At 39.1% G+C, this 18,361-nt stretch overlaps 1 protein-coding gene across 3 annotated transcripts in view; it reads left to right on the forward strand.

Moving 5' to 3' along the window:
• Nucleotides 1-9,714: 9,714 nt before the first annotated feature.
• Nucleotides 9,715-18,361, forward strand: part of NUP153 (nucleoporin 153) — a 79,163-nt gene continuing 70,516 nt past the window's right edge. For all 3 annotated transcript variants that reach the window (XM_027875265.1, XM_027875341.1, XM_027875412.1), the window contains exon 1: nucleotides 9,715-9,819. In XM_027875265.1, coding sequence (XP_027731066.1) covers nucleotides 9,715-9,819 — 105 coding nt within the window. The remainder of the gene's footprint in view (nucleotides 9,820-18,361) is intronic.

Below are 18,361 nucleotides of genomic sequence, written 5' to 3' on the forward strand. Positions count from 1 at the left end.
ATAACATATCCAAGAAATGATTACTTAGCTATTGTGTGAAGTCTTTGAATGAAGGGGAACCTGCTACCTCCTGAGGCAGCTCATTCCAATTTTTAGATAATTCTAATTTTCAGAAAATTTTTCCTGACATCAAATCTATATTCATCTCTTTGCAAGGTCTGCCATTGCACCTAGTCCTGATGATATGGGGCAAACAAAAGAAATCTAGTTCTTCTTCCACAGTATTTCAAGACAGCTGTTGAGTCTCCCTATCTTCCCTTCTCAAGGATAAATATGCTAAATTCCTCCAGTCTATCCTCATGTGACATAAACATGTGATTCTACCATTCTGGTTGTCCTTTCCTGGATATTCTCAAGCTTAGCAGTGTCATTCCTAAGATACAGTATCTAGAACTGTATGCAATGTTCCAGATGTCTGACTAGGACAGCTTCTACTATCAACCTTCATTAGACTGTATTTGGGGCACTGGGTCCTGGGCTGGGCATCACATTTTAGGAAGCACACTGATTATCCCAGTTCTTTCAGTATCCACTTAAGACCTTAGAATACTTTCTCATCTGTATACCAGAGCAGAATTTCGGTATTCAGAGTGAGACCAAATTAGTTTAGAAATGTTATGAAAAATACAGTTAAATCAAACTTGTTTGACTTCTTCCATTTGTTGCAATCAAAATTTTGTCTTGCATTTTGAGCATGTAACATTTAAAGCTCATATGGGATAAAAACTGATGACCATTCCATCTGAGTTAGCCTAAATTCACCTTAGTAACCTTTTAGATAAGAGTTTGCTAGGGTATTCAATAGGGTAAGAAAGATTTCATAGAGAAAGTTTAACAAACTTCAGAAGATTTTTTAGAAACATCTTCAGATATACTTTAAAACAATTTAGAAACATTATTTAAATACCTTATTTTAATTACACATTAACCGTATTTAAGTTGGGTCAATATGATTGCTACTTAATTTGCCTACATGATTTGTGAGGCAACGTGTTATAATGTAGTGGTCCTCAAACTTTGTGGTCTCAGGACCCCTTCAAACTCTTAAAAATTATTGAGGACTTCCCAAAGAACTTTTGTTTATGTGGGTTGTGTCTACCAGTATTTTCTGTATTAAGTTAAAACATTAAAATTATGAAAATACTTATGGCCACATAGATCCTATAAAAGGGTCTTGAGGATCCCCAGGGATCACTGGACTACACTTTGAGAATTGTTCTCACTAGGGGGCAGCTAGGAGTCAAGAGGACCTGAATTCAAATCCAGCCTCAGACACTTGACATTTCTAGCTGTGTGACCCTAGGCAAGTCACTTAACCCCTATTGCCTAAGGGGGGAGGGGAGGGAGAAAGAAAGAACTGTTGTCACTAGACTTTTAATTAAATATGATCCTGAGTAACCTGTCTGTATATCAGTTTCTTCATTTGTAAAATGAAATGGGTGGGATCTATGGCTTCTGTAGCTCCTTCTACTTCTAAATCTTTGAACCTATGTTTCGAAGTAATTATTGTAAGTGTGTGTTAGGACAATTGTGCTGATCCTTCCAGAAAGAAATTTGGAAGTATGTTTAAAAGTGTCTAAATGTAAACATCCAGAAGATCAAAGTTTTTTTTTGGGGGGGGGAGGTCTCATATATACCAAAATATTCATGGTATCACTTTTTTATAGCAAAGAACCAGAAATCAACTAGATGCCCAACAATTAAGGAACTGCTAAAGGAATGAGAACACATGAATAAAATGGAATATTTTACTGAGCCATAAGAAACAATGACTGAAGAGAAGCATGGGAAGATTTATCAGAACTGATGTACAGGAAAGAAAACAGAGCCAGTATAACAAGATTCACAATTACTACAATTTAAATAGAAATAAAACTTGAAACCAAGCTATGTAATTATGACAAAGCTTGAACCCAGAGAAGAAATGAGAAAAAGTACCACCCTTTCTTTACAGAGGTGAAGAACTATGAGTGTTTAGCATATCTTCTCACACTAAGTTTTTAGTTTTGTTGCACTATTTCTTTCTGTTATATTGTTAGACAAGAGAAGGTTAACAAATATCTAAATGTGAACAAAGGATGTCAATAAGAATTTTTAAAAACTACGTTTCACTAACAAAATAACAGTAGTTGAAATTTCTAAAGCACGAGATTTAATTTTTTTAAATTTATTTTTCCCCAGTTACATGAAAAAATAATTTTTAACATGTTTATAAAACTTTGAGTTCCAAATTCTCTCCTTTGCTCTCTCCCTACCCCCCCATCCCCATTGAGAAGGCAAGCAATTTCATATACGTTATACATGTGTAGTTATGCAAAACATATCCATAATAGTCATGTTGTGAAAGAAAACATAGAGAAAAAAAACTCAAGAAAAATAAAGTTAAAAAAAATATGCTTCAATCTGTATTCAGACACCATCACTTCTTTCTCTGGGGATGGATGGCATGTCTTGGATTGTTGTACCACAATGAGATTTTAAAAGCTGTTTATAGGGGCAGCTAGGTGGCGCAGTGGATACAGCACTGGCCCTGAAGTCAGGAGGACCTGAGTTCAAATGTGACCTCAGACCAAGCACTTGACACGTACTAGCTGTGTGACCTTGGGCAAGTCACTTAACTCGGATTGCCTCACAAAAAAAAAAAAAGCTATTTATAAATATAGAATAGTCTCTGGGTTCACTCTTCCAATCCCCCACTAACAGTGGCAGGTTGAATCCCAAGAAGGTAACTAGTTGCTTCTCCTTTTAGGGGGTTTTAGGGGTAACTCTGAGGAATTTAAGGTTTCTCTTGTACTGCTACTTATGAAGGTCAACTAGCATGCTCTCTCATTAACAGTTCATATCAATTAGCTAATCATATTTCCTTCAGCTTTTACAAACAGACGTTTACTAAAGTAGCTTGGTAAGAATAGTTGGTATAACTCTCCCCCCAAACCAGGGGTACACTCTCCCACAAGTACATAGCGTCCAAGGCAAAGTGGGCTGAAGCTTAGAGAGCATATGTAGCAAAGGAATAAAACACAGCTCCCATCATTCAGTCAACAAGCATTAATTAAGTTCTTACTATGTGTCATGTACTGTGGCTACACTGGGAATACAAATAGAAATATAGTCCATACTCTTGAGCTTACATTCTAATGGGACAAGACAACACATATAGGAAACCGAAAGGGAAGAGGGTGGCAAAAGTACCAGGGGCTAGGACCATAGCTGCTAGGCCATGCTAAAGAGTCCAGGGTGTAGCCTGGTGAGAAATGAGACACAGCTAGCCAGAGGCCCTCCTTGAATGGAGGTTCTGGAAGTAGCCATTCAATAAAAGGGTGAGGACACAAAGACAATGGTACTCTCAATGTGTCAATTCTGGTGCTGGATTGAGGCTTCAAGATGAAGGGCTAGGGCATTGTAGGGGAACTCCTGGTTGTTGGAAGTCCTTTTCTCCCATTGTGGGGTCCTTGTGAGATTCTCTTTAGGTATAGTATACTTATTTGCTGGGCTCCTTATAGAGTAATGAAGCTGCTTTTCTTCAGGTTTTCTAGTTTGTCCTTGGCTCCCAACACAGATGAATCTGGGGACATTGCTAGGATATCCATAAAAAATCTTGCATTTTTCAAAGTTCACTAGGTCATCCTGTGACCAATTGTGAAAGGTAGGGTTGACTGAAATTCCAGTTTCAAATTTGCTTGGTATTTTATCTAAACCCACAGGGTATGCTTGAGTCTCTTCAACTAATTCCAGCACACTTCCTGTGTAGCATCACTTCATTTAATCCAATGGCTTTCACTCCTTCCAAATTAAGTACTTTTCCATACCTAGTCTATGCCTTTGATTTTTGATTGAGGAGAGGTATTTTTGATAAAAGGTCAACTTTTTGAAATTTTTGAAAAAATCAACTCCCATTCTAAACTATACGTATGCTCATTTTAGCTTCCCAATAAACTACATCAAATAGGTATTACTATCCACATTTTACTAGATGAGAATTGGTAGTTTAGGGAGGTTAAATGATTTGCTCAAAGTCATACAACTATTAGGTATAAGTCAGGTCTTCCTGATTCAAGGTCTAGCACTCTTTCTCACTATGCCTACCTTTGTTTCCTTGAGTTATCATGTTACATTTTTCATTTGCATGCTTTATTTCAGTTCTTTTTAAAGACAACTTATTATTCATGTGTTCTGCACCATAATTTCCCTCAGTGTCTCTTCCCAGTCTCCTCTCTGAGAGCCATCCCATATAACAAATAGTATTTTTTTTTTTTGCGAGGCAATGAGGTGAAGTGACTTGCCCAGGGTCACACAGCTAGTAAGTGTCAAGTGTCTGAGGTCAAATTTGAACTCAGGTCTTCCTAAATCCAGGGCTGAAAATATAGTATTTTTAAAGACAAAAAGAAAAATAGAAAAATAGAAAAAATGATTGATCAATACATCAAAAAAGTCTGCAAATATGTACCATATATAACACTTGTGAATGTCCCACCTCCGCAAAGGAGTACAACTATCTTCTTTTATCTCTTCTTTTGAGCCATGTTTATTCTTTATAACTTTGCAACACTGATTTTTGATTTCTTTTGGTGATTGTCCTTTCTACTTACATTGTGTAGAATTGTGTATGTTGTTTTCTTGGTTCTGCTTACTTTATTCTTCATCACTTCATATAGCTCTTTCCGTGCTTCTCTGTACTTATTACATCTTACAGCATTGTGATACTCCATTACATTCAGGCACCACAGTTCGTACAGCCATTCCCTAAACAATGTGCATTTACTTTGTTTCTAATCCTTTTTTTTTAGTCATAAAAAGTGCTGGATAAATGTTTTGGTGTATATAGGGGCTTTTTTATCAGTGGCCATCTTGAAGTATAAGCCTAGTAAAAGAATCTCTGACTCAAAAGATATGGACATTTTAGTCACTTTATTTACACAATTTCAAATTGCTTTCCAAAATGTTTATACCAATTCACAAAAATATACTAGTGTGCCTATCTTCCCATAATCCCTCCAACATCAACTATTGCCATCTTTTGGCATCTTTGTCAATTTGCTGGGTGTGAGGTTGAAACCTCAGGGTTGTTTCTCTTTTCAGTGATTTGGAGCATTCTTTCACATAACTGTTAATAATTTGCAATTCTTTTCTGTATTCCATGTCTATTGATTATATTATAGGTCAGGAGTCAGGAAACTATGGCCACAAGCCAAACCTAGCTTACTGCCTCTTTCTGTACAGCTTGTGAGTTAAGAATAGTTTTTACATTTTAAAATTAAGATGTATTGGAACACAGCCATACTCATTTGTTGACAAATTGTCTGTGGCTGCTTTCATTGTACAACTGCAGAACTGAGCAGTTAGAAAAGAGATGATGGTGCTTTCACTGCTTAGCGTACTACAAATTGCAGTGACAATTACTATATAACAGTGTTTCAAGTACTATGCATATCATTGTATGATGACTGCCCTCAACCACTATTATTGAACACTGAATGGCTTTGGAAATTAGCTTTTGCTGCAGACTTTATAAAGCTTATTAATGAATTTAACCTAAAATTACAAGGCAAAATAGAGCTTGCAGGTGAAACTTATATTGTTGTAAAGTCAATTTAATGACAATTTATATTGTTTGAATCACAAGTAATGTCAAGTTTTTATATACTTACTGTGCTCCCAAAACTTAAAACAAGAAGTGAGAACTCTATTCCCACACAAGTTGGCAGCAGTTATATTTTCCCTAGCTCAGACTACAGTTCTAGCAGTGTTTTTCAGACTTCAATGCAATTGCAAAAGAAATTTCCATATTTTAAAATCCATTTAACTGAGCAATTGAGGAGCTTCCATCTAACCTTCAATTGAAGTGATTATTCTGTAATGTAATGACATAATAAAATTCTATGTCTAATAAAGAATCTAATAAAATTCTATAAATACCTTCCAAGTGATGAATATACTCAATCAAAATCATATGCTTGTGGATTAATATCAGTGTTCAGTATGGAAAGACATTTTCAAGATGAAATAAATAAAATTTGATTGTGAATCAGCATTAACAGATGAACATTTGCAATTAATTTTGATGATAGGGAACACTGAACTCCAATTAAACTAAATGTTATCTCCTCTCACCCCCCCAAAAAAGGAATTCCATTCTTCTCATTAGTAGAGGCATATTACAAAAAAACTGTACTCAATTTTTATTACTCATGTTCAAAACTGAACTCATCTTTTTTCCTAAACTCCCCCCACCTCCAACCTTCCCTATTAATATAGAGAACAACATCATCCTCCCAGGCCTTCAGATTTGCAACTTAGATGTCATCCACAACTCTTTACTATCTCCCACCCTCCATATCCAATCTGTTGCCAAGGCCTGTCAATTTTTCCTTTGTAACATCTCTCTAATGAGCTCCCTTCTCTCCTCTGGCACTGTCACCATTCTAGTGAAGGCCCTCATCACCTCATACCTGGACTCCTGCAATAGTCTATTGGTGGGTCTACCTGCCTCAAGTCTTTCCCCACTCCAATCCATTCTTTAACCTCCAAAGTGATTTTCCTAAAGCACAGATCCATCCATATCACTCCTCTCCACCCCACCCCTAATAATCTTCAATAGTTCCTTATCACCTCCAGGATCAAATACTAAATACTTTGTTTGGCATTCAAAGTCCTTCATAACCTAGTTCCCTATATGTACTCTTCCATCCGGTGACACTGGCCCCCTTGCTGTTCCACAAACAAGACACTTCATCTCTTGGCTGTGGGCATTTTCCCTCTCCTCCATGCCTGGAATGCTCTCCCTCCTCATTTCTGTCTTCTGTTTTCCCTGACTTTCTTTAGTTCCCATCTAAAATCCCATCTTCTACATGAAGCTCTTCTCAATCTTTCTTAATTCTAGTGCCTTCCCTCCGTAGAACATCCAGTGTACAGTTTGCTAGTATTTGTTATTGTCCCCATTAGAAGGTGAGCTCCCTGAGGGCAGGAACTCTTTTGTCTCCTTATATCCCTAGGGCTTAGCACTGTGCCTGGCTTGTAGCAGGAGCTTAATAAGTGTTTATTGGTTATTATATTTTGAATTTCATCAAAAGAATTTATGGAAATTAGTTTTCTTTCTGATTATATAAGGATCTATATAATATCCTCAATTTTACCTATTGGCCCACAAAGCCCAAAATATTTACTATGTGGCCTTTTATAGGACAAAATTTGCTGATTCCTGTAACAGGTTAGAGACAGTCCCTGACATTAAAAAAAAAAAAAGAAAAACATGATATCACATGCCTTATACATGGCAGCCTCATTGGAGGATCCCTTTCTGTTACCACATGAGTAGTTCATACCCCATCTTAGCTTGCACTATATACTAAGGGATCCTATGTAAGGTATTTTGGGGCTGAATCTTCCCAATATCTAACTACTTGAATCTTTTTTCACTAGGGGGTGGGGATAATTTCCCAAGGACTGAAGTTCTGAGTTGGAACTCCTAATATTTTTCCATAGAAACAATGTTACAGACTGTGGTCAAATTCCCAGACCAGTCCACAAAAGACCATTTAGCTGACAATGTAACTGGATACTATTTAAGTAATACACTTACAATTCCATTTCCTTCCACTGTCATGTGATTTTGATACAAAATAGAAATAGAACATCTGCCTGAAAATCATTAATTATGCTGCATTATACTCTGAGTTAAATAAATGGATTTCCCTTCAGTTATAAATTAAATGAATTTCATCCAAAATGAAGATAAATTTTCATAGAAAGACAGAAGATAGTATTTATCATTAAGGATAATTTTTCATAACAAAAATTCTCACTACAGGGAGTCCCCAACTTGCAAACAGATTGTGTTCCAAAATTCTGTAAATCAGCTGTTTGGTGCTAAGAATTCAGTACCAGATTAGCACACAAAAACCTATTTGAATCATAATGTTGCAGGTATTATTTCATAGAAAGTTGTTTTCTTCCTCTATCCCACAAATTTTACCTCTTTGCTTTTGTCTTTACTAATATTGAGAAAGAAAAAACAAGGGCTTAAAGATATTACCTCTCCCCAGTATTTCTTTTTTTGCATAACTTTAAGAAATGGTATTAATAAAGGAAATTCAATGATTCAGGAAGTAATTTCTCTGAGATTTTCAAATCACAACATTCCTTCCTTCACTTAAAAATTTTTGCATTACTCTGCTTAAAAAAAATAATCTTTGTATAACCTCAGCCATGTTACTTTCCCTTCCTTCCCGAAAAATGGTAAAAAAAAAAAAAAAATTGCTACTTCAAAAACTGGATTTCTCCTCACATTTCAAGAATTAAGTAAATTTGCTTTACAAAATACTTAATGCCTAAACTAATGCTTAATTGCCTAACATTTAAGATATTTAGAGTAGGAGTTTTATTTTTGTGATAAAAAGAGGATTCCTACGCCCGCTAGAGTACCAAAGGAATCCAAAACACGCCCCCCAACAAATAAACAAACAAACCCCACTTCCGGTCTCATCCACCCCCTTCATTTCATAAATGAGGCCAAAATAGGGAAGGTTACCAGACTAATGGATATCACAGGCCGACTCTGGACGGCAGACCTAGGGGCCGCTTCCTTCCACCGCCCATCAGCCACATGCCCAGAAGTGGGGAGGCCCCAGGCGGTAACGTGTCGGGGAAGTCCACGCCTTTGTTCCCCAGGGGGCAAAAAGAGTAAAAGGGAGAGTCTGGGAGGGAGGACCCCGCTCTAAGTTAAAAGCACGTGCGCGCTTCCACTGAATCCGAGCCACATGGAGAACACATAGGAAGGTGGCGCCTTATTTTGTCCCAATAAGCCCAGCCTCCCTCCCTCCCCCCGCTTCCAAACTCGGCGTTTCTCTGCGAACTCTGTTTCCCGTCAGCCCTGCGCCGGGCGCGGGCTTGTTCAACCATCTTTCCCTTCTCCTCATTCACCCCGCCCCTCGGGTTTGGGCGCTGATCGATGATGCGTCGTGCCCGGCGCGGGAGAGTGACGCCACCTTGGCTCGCGACGGCGGCGGTCGCTGCAGCAGCAATAGGAGCAAAAGCGGCAGCGGCGGCAGCGGCAGCGACGACGGCGGCTGAGAAGACTACGACGACGGCGGCAGCAGCGGCGGGGAGGGCGCCAGGCGTGGGGGGGGGGGCGGGCGGGAGGCGCAGGCAACTGCGGCTAAAGCGGCGGAAACAGCGGAAGGATCACCTCCCGGCGGTCGCGTTAGGCCCTAGCGGCGCCGGGATTGCGCGAGACTAGGGCGCCCGCGCGCGCGCCCACTTCCCCCCCCGGAGATCTCCATAGAGACCGTGACACGCACAGAGGCGGGTGCCCGCAGGCGGGCGGGCAGGCGGGCGGGCTGCGGGGCCCGGAGCAGGCGCCGCCACCCCTTCTCCTCCTCCTCCTCCTCCTCCTCCTCCTCCTTCTCCTTCTCCTCCTCCTTCCCCCCTTCTCTTCCTCCTCTTCCTCCTCCTCCTCCCTCTCCCCTCCCTTCTCTTCCTCCCTTCTCTTCCTCCCTCCTCCTCCCGCGCGCACCCTCTCTCTCTACCCCGTCGCCGGCCGGGCCTCGCGCTACCTCTGGTGCCCGTGCCCCGGCGAGCAGGCCGGGCGGGCTCTTGGGCCGGGGCCGGGGGGTGGGGGGGCCGCTGAGGCCGCCGCTGCCGCCGCCTCTCCCGCCCCTCCCCGCCCTCCCTTCCTCCCTTCCCCGCCCCGGAGCGGGAAGAGGCCGAGGCTCCGCCATGGCCTCGGGAGCTGGAGGAGGGGGCGGCGGCGGCAAGATCCGGACGCGGCGCTGCCACCAGGGCCCGACCAAGCCCTACCCGCGGGGACGGCAGCAGCAGCAGGTAAGGAAAGGGTTCGGGGAGGCCCGGCATGGGCCGCCGAGCGGCCGCGGCCTAGCTGAGCCGGGGCTGGGGCGAGGGGCCGCCGACCCAGACCCGACACCCACTTTGAGCGCCCCTAGTCTTGTCCAGCCACCACACAAACCACTGGTTGCCCCGTCACCCCGGACCCACGCACTGTCCTTACCAACGCCATCCCCGCAGCATTCTTCCTCCACTCCTCCTCACCACACAGTGTTCACCTTCTCTCACACACGTCCACACGTGCCATGACCACCCTGGCATCCACGCATGCCACCCAACACACAGCCCATTGTGTCCCCCCCTTCCCCACCCCCCCATTGTGCTCTAGGCTTTCTGTCTTCCACTTCAGGTACTCCCACTGTTACCCACCTCTTCCCCAGGACATTTCTGCCTTCCCCAACACCCCCTCCCCCCATGCTCCCTCTTCAGGACATTTCTGTCTTGGTCAACATACACTGTCCCACTGTGCCCTCATTCCCTAAAACACTTATGTCTTCCCCCAATAGACTCCCCCCCCCCCCCCCCCAATACACCCTCCCCACTGTGCGCCTTTCTTCTCCAGGACATTACTGTCTTTCTCTGCTTTCACCCACCACTGGCCCCTCATCTTCCCCAACACACTTTTGTCTTCCCCAATATGCATAACATCCCCACCAACTGTGCTCCTCCTTTTTTTCTAATACCCCACACTATGTCCCCCTCTTCTCCTGGACACTTTTCTCTTCCCCAGCACACCACCCTACTGTGCCCCCCTCTTCCCCAGTACACTTCTGTTTTCCGCAACACACCCCCCCACTATGTCCTTTCTTCCCCAGGACACTTCTGTATTCCCCAACACACACCACACCTCTGCCCTCATCTTCCCCACTCCCCCCAACATATATAAAGCACCCCATCACAACACATTGTGTCCCCAGCACACATCTGTCTTCCCCAAGATACATACACACATACCTGACTTCACCCAGCATACCCCTGCGCGCGTGCACACACACTTTCTCTCTCTCACACTCACTTTACACTCACTCATGTTCCCTTACACAGGCTAGTTAACTCATTCCTTACACAATACATCTCTGCCCCACACCCATTTCCCCATACACACGTCTTCCTTTACACATGCACACCCACCTCTTCTACCTCACACGTGCCTCTTCCCTTACACACCCACCTACATCTACTTCTACATAAATGCACATCTTCCCTCACATGTGCACATCCCTGTATAAATGGGGCATGTATGGCAACCTCTGGAGCCAGGGGTGGGGTGAGCTCAGCAGGCTACTGATGAAATGTACATGTGTTAGGGCTACTGCCAGTCACACTGTCTCCTGATATGTACCTTGGTCTGGGGTGTTCTGATGGAATTAGTTAATGGTCGTTTGTATTTCCAGACCTTGCTTCCTTTTGGGGGCTGCAGGGATGAGGAAAAAAGAGTGTGTGGGGGAGGGAATGGATATTAGGGTGAAATGGGAAGTTTTCTCAAGCTCATTATGTCTTGTCCTCCTGGGATAGAAAGGCAAGTGGAGGAAAGGACTGAATAAATTTGGTGGGAGGATGGCCGGCTTTCTAGCCCCACATCCCTTGGGAGTGATGGTTTTGTTTCAGGTGTTTGTTTTTGTTGTGTTTCTGTCCTCATTCTTTTAAAAGTTCAGCTTAGATCTCACAAGAACCCTGGTCCACGTGGGTTACCTTCTGGGGGAAGGGTTATAGTCACACTGGCAGTGGGTGCATTTTGAAAATCCCTCTTTTTATATGTGTCCTGTATGGGTTGGCCTTTCCTCTGCCTTTACTTTTTTTGGAGATTGAACTTGGCAGTTTTCCAAAGGTGATCAGGGCATGTGGTTTTGATTTCCAGTATTCAGATTTTCATTTTGTTGGGGAATATTCTAGAAGCTTAGGTACTTGGCCATTTTTTGTGGAGGTGTTAGAGGACAAATAATATAACCATTACATATATTTATAGTTGCCAGTATTAGGCAACCTTTTTAAAAGAAAATATTAAGGTAGCTAAGCTATCTTAGAAATGACAGCTAGTTGATCCATAAAAAGTTATAATATAAAATTCTTTTTTTTTTCTTGAGAGGAAGTTAATTAACTTGGTTTAGTAAGTAATTTACTATTTAATATACTGGTGAGTTTTAAAGGACTTTTGGTATCAATACCTACTGTTGAAATGATCAGATCATTGTTTTAGATTGCCTTATTCTAGATAATAAAAATAAATGTATTTATATGTATTGCTTTAAAGTTTTCAAAGAAATTTATGTACATTATTTACTTTGATTCTCTTAATAACCCTGTGAGGATAGTACTGGAAGGTGGTACAGTAGATTTTACCCTTTTTACGAGAGAAGGAAACTGAGATTCAGAGGTTGTGATTTGCTGGACTCCAACTAAGTCCAGTACTATATACTATCCTACTTCTCAAATGATTTGCAATATTAAACTTATGTTTAACAGCATTTCTTATAACTGGAAAAGCTACAGATTATTTTCTTTAGCACAGGTTTGTAGAAACCATAAATTTGGGAGTATTACCAATTAGAATTTGTATTTCTGATTTGCTTCTTTCTAGTTGAATATTCACAGGTCTTCTTACCTCTAGTTTTTTCCCCTTAGGCATTTACAGAAAATGCTTGATTGCCAAATATCTTTAGGAAGATCAATATGCTTCGTCAGGGAGTCTGAATTTTAATCCCCACTAAGAGGCCTCTAACTCAACAGTTTGAGCATAGACAAATCACTGAAATTGAGCATTAGTCTCCTATAAACTAGGGAGAGGAATACTTAGGTTGAGTTTTGATCAGGATTGTTGTGTGGACAAAATAAAACTGTGGTACTGAGAAAGATGCTACATAGATGAACAAGATATTTATTCATTAATCTGTATTAGTATTAATCAGACTGTTTTAGGGGAGAAATGACACTACTGTAGAGTATCAATCTCAAATAGAAATGGAGACCACTAACCTGTTCAGGGAAAACTGAGGGTTAAATCCTGACCAAGAAAACCAAATGTGTTTATAGGGGTGGTGTTGTTGTTGGTTTGTTTTTTTTTTTTTTAAATTAAAACATCAACATAACAAAATCAAATAGGAATTGCATTTTAATTTGAGTATTCTGGGTCTTGTGTTTGACACCTCTGCTGTACAACACCAAAGGCAAAGATTTTTTTATTGGTAAATTTTGTCTTAAAATCAACAAAGCCAAACACGTTTATAATATCCCAGAATAGTTAAGTAAAACAACACACAGATGTGATTGTATAATGTCATTGTTCACTTTTGTTACCATTTGTTAAGAAAAGAAGGCTGTGTTCTTTTATTCTGACAAGGTAGTACCAACCTACATACAATGTTTTGTTGCTCTTCAGTGGTTGTAGTCAGTGAGTATATTGATTCTTTTGGTTTTATTTTGTTTTGTATCAACTCATATGTCTTTGAATTTGTCAAGATGATATTCTAATATATCCATATACCACAATTTATTTGGCCAGTCCCCAGTTGTTGAGCAGGTTTCCAACTTTTGTTATCAATAATGCTGCTGTTAATATTTTAATCTAGACAAAACATCATTTCTTCCTTTCATTAATCTAACCTTAAGATAATACTAATGGGATTGCTGAGTCAAAAACCTTATTTTAAGGACATTTCAATGAAAATCATAGTTCATGGGATTTCAGCACTATAACAAATATGTATGTACAAAACTGCCTTAGGCCAGATCAATTTAGAAAGTATATAGCCTTTTGGAAGAATTATAGATTATAGGTTTAGAGCTGGAAGGTTCAATTAGAGGCCATCCAGTCCAAACCCTCATTTTACGGAGGAGGAAACAGGTCTAGAGTAATTTTGTGACTTGTTAAAGGTCATATAGTCAGTGTATAGGCACATAGACCGGGATTCCAACCCAGGTTCTATGATACCATATCTAATACTGTTTCTGCTGTACCAGACTACCTAATTTTGAAATCAGTTTTGACTGAAAAATTAGTTCTGTCCAATGGAAAGGCATATAGATGTGTGTATATACATATATACCTAAATGAGTTGCTAGAGGAAATGTTCCATGTCCCCTCTTCCTTCCCCCTCCCGTCCTTTTTTTGAATATAGTTAGAGGTAATCTCGGTATATGGAATCAAGACCTGGGTTCACATCCTACAGAAGCCATTTAACCCTGTGATAGTGACTCAAGTTATTTAACTGAGTGATTTCTTTCTTATGTTTTCATTTATAAAATGTTAATTTGTCTGCCTGCCTTTTAAAAGTTGCTTGAGACAATGTATATATAAAAGTTTTCTAAACAGAGAAGAAAACATATGGTTGCTTAGTATTAAAATTTGGAGGTCCCGAACTTGAAATTCATGGAGTACAGAAAATGAACAATGAAGAGGTTAAAGTTTCCCTTTCCCTTTTAGATTACTTGGTACTAAGTGGTAAGTATTACTTCAGATAGATGCTGAATAGTGATTGAAGAAAGGTCATGGGTGTATTGAATGAGCATTTCAGCTTTTAAATGTCAGTTTTACCTTAAATTTAGAATACCTGAAGATTATTCTGTAGCTTCTTTCTTTGGTCCTTGTTGAGATTTTTCAGATGTGTGAACTACCTGCACTGTCCTTTTGGGGCAGGCAACTGTGAATGTGTGGCAGCTGATGCTGAGTCATCATGAATAACAAGATGCTTCATGACATGGCATGATTTGTGGAATTTTTTACTCAGTGATGAAATCTAGTTAGGAGTTTGGGGGTTTCTAGGCAGATGTGGGAAGTTTAGTGTGTTGAGGGGTTGTGGTGATGGGATGTCCAGTGAATTCAGTCCAGTAAAAGGGTACTTGTTACTTTTTTTCAATTGACCTATTAGTTTATCCTAGTGAATTTCATTTTTATGTTCAGTACACAGCCCAACTACTATAGAGAATGATGAATGTTTTTAATGTGATTGTTATAATTTAAACCATGTGAGAACTCTAGCCTGTTGCCTAGTCCTACATATAGACTTTTTTCTGTTTGGTGTTTTTTCCACTGCATTTATATTATTGTTGTTGTTGTTGTTGTTATTATAATATCTTTTATTAAATTGAAATTCCCAAGGACTGTTTTGGTCCATTCATGAGCTGGACAAAGTAACTCACATTTTAGAAGCAGAGTTGCACAGTGGCTTGGGTGCAAATTGGTGGATACTTTGTCTACTTTTAGGTTTGGTCACTTCCGCTTAAAAGGTGGTGGTGGTGTTTTTGTTTTGTTTCATTTTTTTTTCTCCAACCTTCTTGTGATTCTTTTCCATTTTTTCCCAAAGTCCTTTTGATACAAACTACCAGGCCCCAGAGGGTCCAAACTCAGAACAGTTATCTCTGGATGCCAGGGTACCAACTATTTAATGATAGTTCCAGTATATCTGTGATCTCATTGATATTGTTGCTCTATTGATAAAGAGCTCAGCCCAATCATGCCCGGCCATTCTGTATCATTCTTGAATAAATCCTCCCATAAATTCCTTTTAGGGTCGGGAGGAATATATTCTTTGAGTTCTTTTGACATTACGTGGATGCCCATGGAACATTCCTGCTATTCATAAAAACCATCCAGGGGTTTTCTATCTCTTAACCTATTGCTATTTAAAGACTGATGTAAATAATGAAATTAAAGTATAGCAATACTAGAGCCTGTAAGGAAAATGGAGGAGGACCCTATTACGTGGTGGCAGAAGCGTGAAATTTGAGTTATTGCCCTTCCAATGGTGTGTTTCAAAGATCTCATACTACTGCTATTGGGACATCTTGTTCTGGAAGGCCTTCTCCTAATTTGTGATTCTAGGATCTCACATATCTCACTAAAAAAGACAAGCAGTTAAGATGGCAGAATTTCCAAGGGGGGTGGTGGATTGCTATTATTCTTATGATGTCTTGTATATCAAAAATTGGTATATCCTCTATAAATAATATTCCTAGTAGATAAATATTATTTTTGAACCTCCTTCTCCAAAGTGAAAAGTTATATTGTTTTATGAAGGCAATATGTGAGGATTGGGAAAACCAAAAGTTTTCATTTCTTACTAAGTAATAGAGACAACTCACCATTCTTCTCAGTGAAATAATATCTTAAATTTGTCTTCTCTGGTTTCCTTTTTCTTGGATACTAGTGGTTCCTTGGGCAGAAATTGGTTTGTTTTTATTTTTTGCACTTACCACCATGCCTTATGAATAGGTGTCCAATAATTGATTGTTGCATTGGTGTCAGTGGTTACTGATGGATAAATTAGAAGAGGTTGACATGAAATTGAACTGTTTCTTAGCATTTAAAGTACCCTGGCCAGATTTGGCTTCCTTTAAAAAAAAAAAAAAAAGATGCTGTAATGAGCAGATGAGATTTTTGGATTATTTTCTAAATATTCCTTGAAGTTGTGTGTTCTGATTTGTTTCTCTTAAAGCAGTGGTTGTGTTGGAATTTTAAAGAGAAGGATTCCAGAGCAACTCTCCCATTTGGCAAATACTGTTCTGAAAGGTTTGGAGTTCATAAATATTATACATCCTTCTTTAGCCTACTGTACTCCCTTATCCAAGCTAGAAAGACCAGGTTATAATCGAGTGTGTCTGTTGTCAGAATACTAACCTACCTAATTTTGGAAAGCTCACCATGAACTTTAAAATGATTATTGATTTTTTTTGCAGAGGGACTACAGCAACTCCTCGATATCTGCTTATGGGAAGGTTGCAGTGAAGGACTCACTGATGAAATTATAGATCCTTCAAGTTTATATTAGCGTATGCATGCAACATCGGGGTGAAACTCTAAAACATTTAAGTATTAGTGGTTAATTTTGAACAAAAATAATAATACAAATAGCATTCTTAAAATGAACATGGCTATTTGGAATATGGATGCTTAAAAATTAGAAATGCTTTCCTGGTTAGAGTGATGTGGAGAATTGTGATTATTTAGTGTTTTAGAACTTATTTTTAAAGTCTTAGATACTTTAAGGTTTACCATTTGAGTATATATAAATGTAGATGTTGAGAAAATACTCAAATTCTAGTTTCTTAGCCTTCTTTCTTTTTTGTAAGTATGTATCTTTGTGGTAGATGTGAGTGAAGACAGGCTGTAGGGGAAGAAAAGGATGTGATTCAAAATTCTTGGCATAAGGAGACCTTCAAAAAGCTAACCTGGGTGAAGAGTAGGGGAGATTTATTTGAAGTTTAGAAGGTAATGAGAAAAGAAGACTTAGAAAGAACTGTGAGGAAACAAAGGGAGCAGGTAGCGTCTACAGGCTTGGAGAACAAAGGCAGTAAGCTGAGTAGAAAGAAATTAGAGCAGCATTGAAGTCCAGGGCATAGTGCCCCAACACCGTAAGATGAAGCTAGTATTTGATATGACAGATTGGCTGAATAGATGAAATTATTTGGAAAAAAGTTGTGTGTGCCAAAAAAATAATGGTGCCATTTAGTGTAGATTAAATCAAAGAAAAGGAACATGAGGGTTTTCTTAAATAGGAGGAAGCCAAGTGGAGAGAACTGATGATGGACAGAGTAAGCTTTGTATTTAAATATTGGAGAAATTGAGAAATAGTATCAATTACACCAAGGTTGTAAATTGGGAAACAATTCACAGGAAACTGTTATTTCTCATTTCTTATTACATTTAAAGTTGATATTAGTCTTAGATGTGTAGATAAAGTAGGAACAAAGTAGAACATAGTATATTAGGGAGTTTCTGTTTCACTCTTTTAAAATTGTTCTTAGTTAATTTTTAAATTCCTTTTTAAAAATTTGTTTTTTTATTTTTCAAGTAATAAGTATTTTTTCATTAATTTGTCCCTCCTGCTGCTTCCCTACCACTCCCACCCAAGCAATTTAAAACAAAAAATATCTCAAATACATCCCTCAACACATCTACGTAGTCCATCAAAACATATTCCCACATTAACTGTCTGAAAATGTCTTTCTGCATTTAAAATCTATCACCTTAGTTCATTTAAATGTGAAGTTCTTGCATTATATATGAAAGTTAAATGACTTTATTTGAGATAGTTACCAATTCTTTTTCAACACCAAGAAGAGGAGCTGAATAGTGGCATTGTAGTGGAAATATTCCATTCCTAGAATATATGCTAGTGAATATTTTAAAAGTTAAGATATTCAAATTTTACCAAAAATGTAGTTTTCACTGATCTCTAAGATGTTCATAAACATCTGAAACCCCTTTTGACTACTTAGGTGTGCTTTGTAAATCACTAGAATATAAATAGTTGTTAAAATGTTTCATATAGTGAAGCAACAAAGACAATTTAAGAAATGAAAAAAATTTCAGTGCTATTGTGTTTCATGTTAGAGTTACCTAGTAAATCTTGTTAAAGAAATGTAAATTATCTATCCTATTTTAGAGATAGATTTATCCATTGGTGATCATGTCTAATTCCTTATGGTATCATCTTTCTTTGATACTCTCTAAGTACTTTGTCACTGTATTATGCAGTTGTTTTTATTTTATAATTTATAATGTAGTAATTTTTATCTCTAGCTT

Source organism: Vombatus ursinus, unplaced genomic scaffold (genome assembly GCF_900497805.2).
Source record: "Vombatus ursinus unplaced genomic scaffold, bare-nosed wombat genome assembly UNPS02000577.1, whole genome shotgun sequence".
NCBI classification, from domain to species: Eukaryota; Metazoa; Chordata; class Mammalia; order Diprotodontia; family Vombatidae; genus Vombatus; species Vombatus ursinus.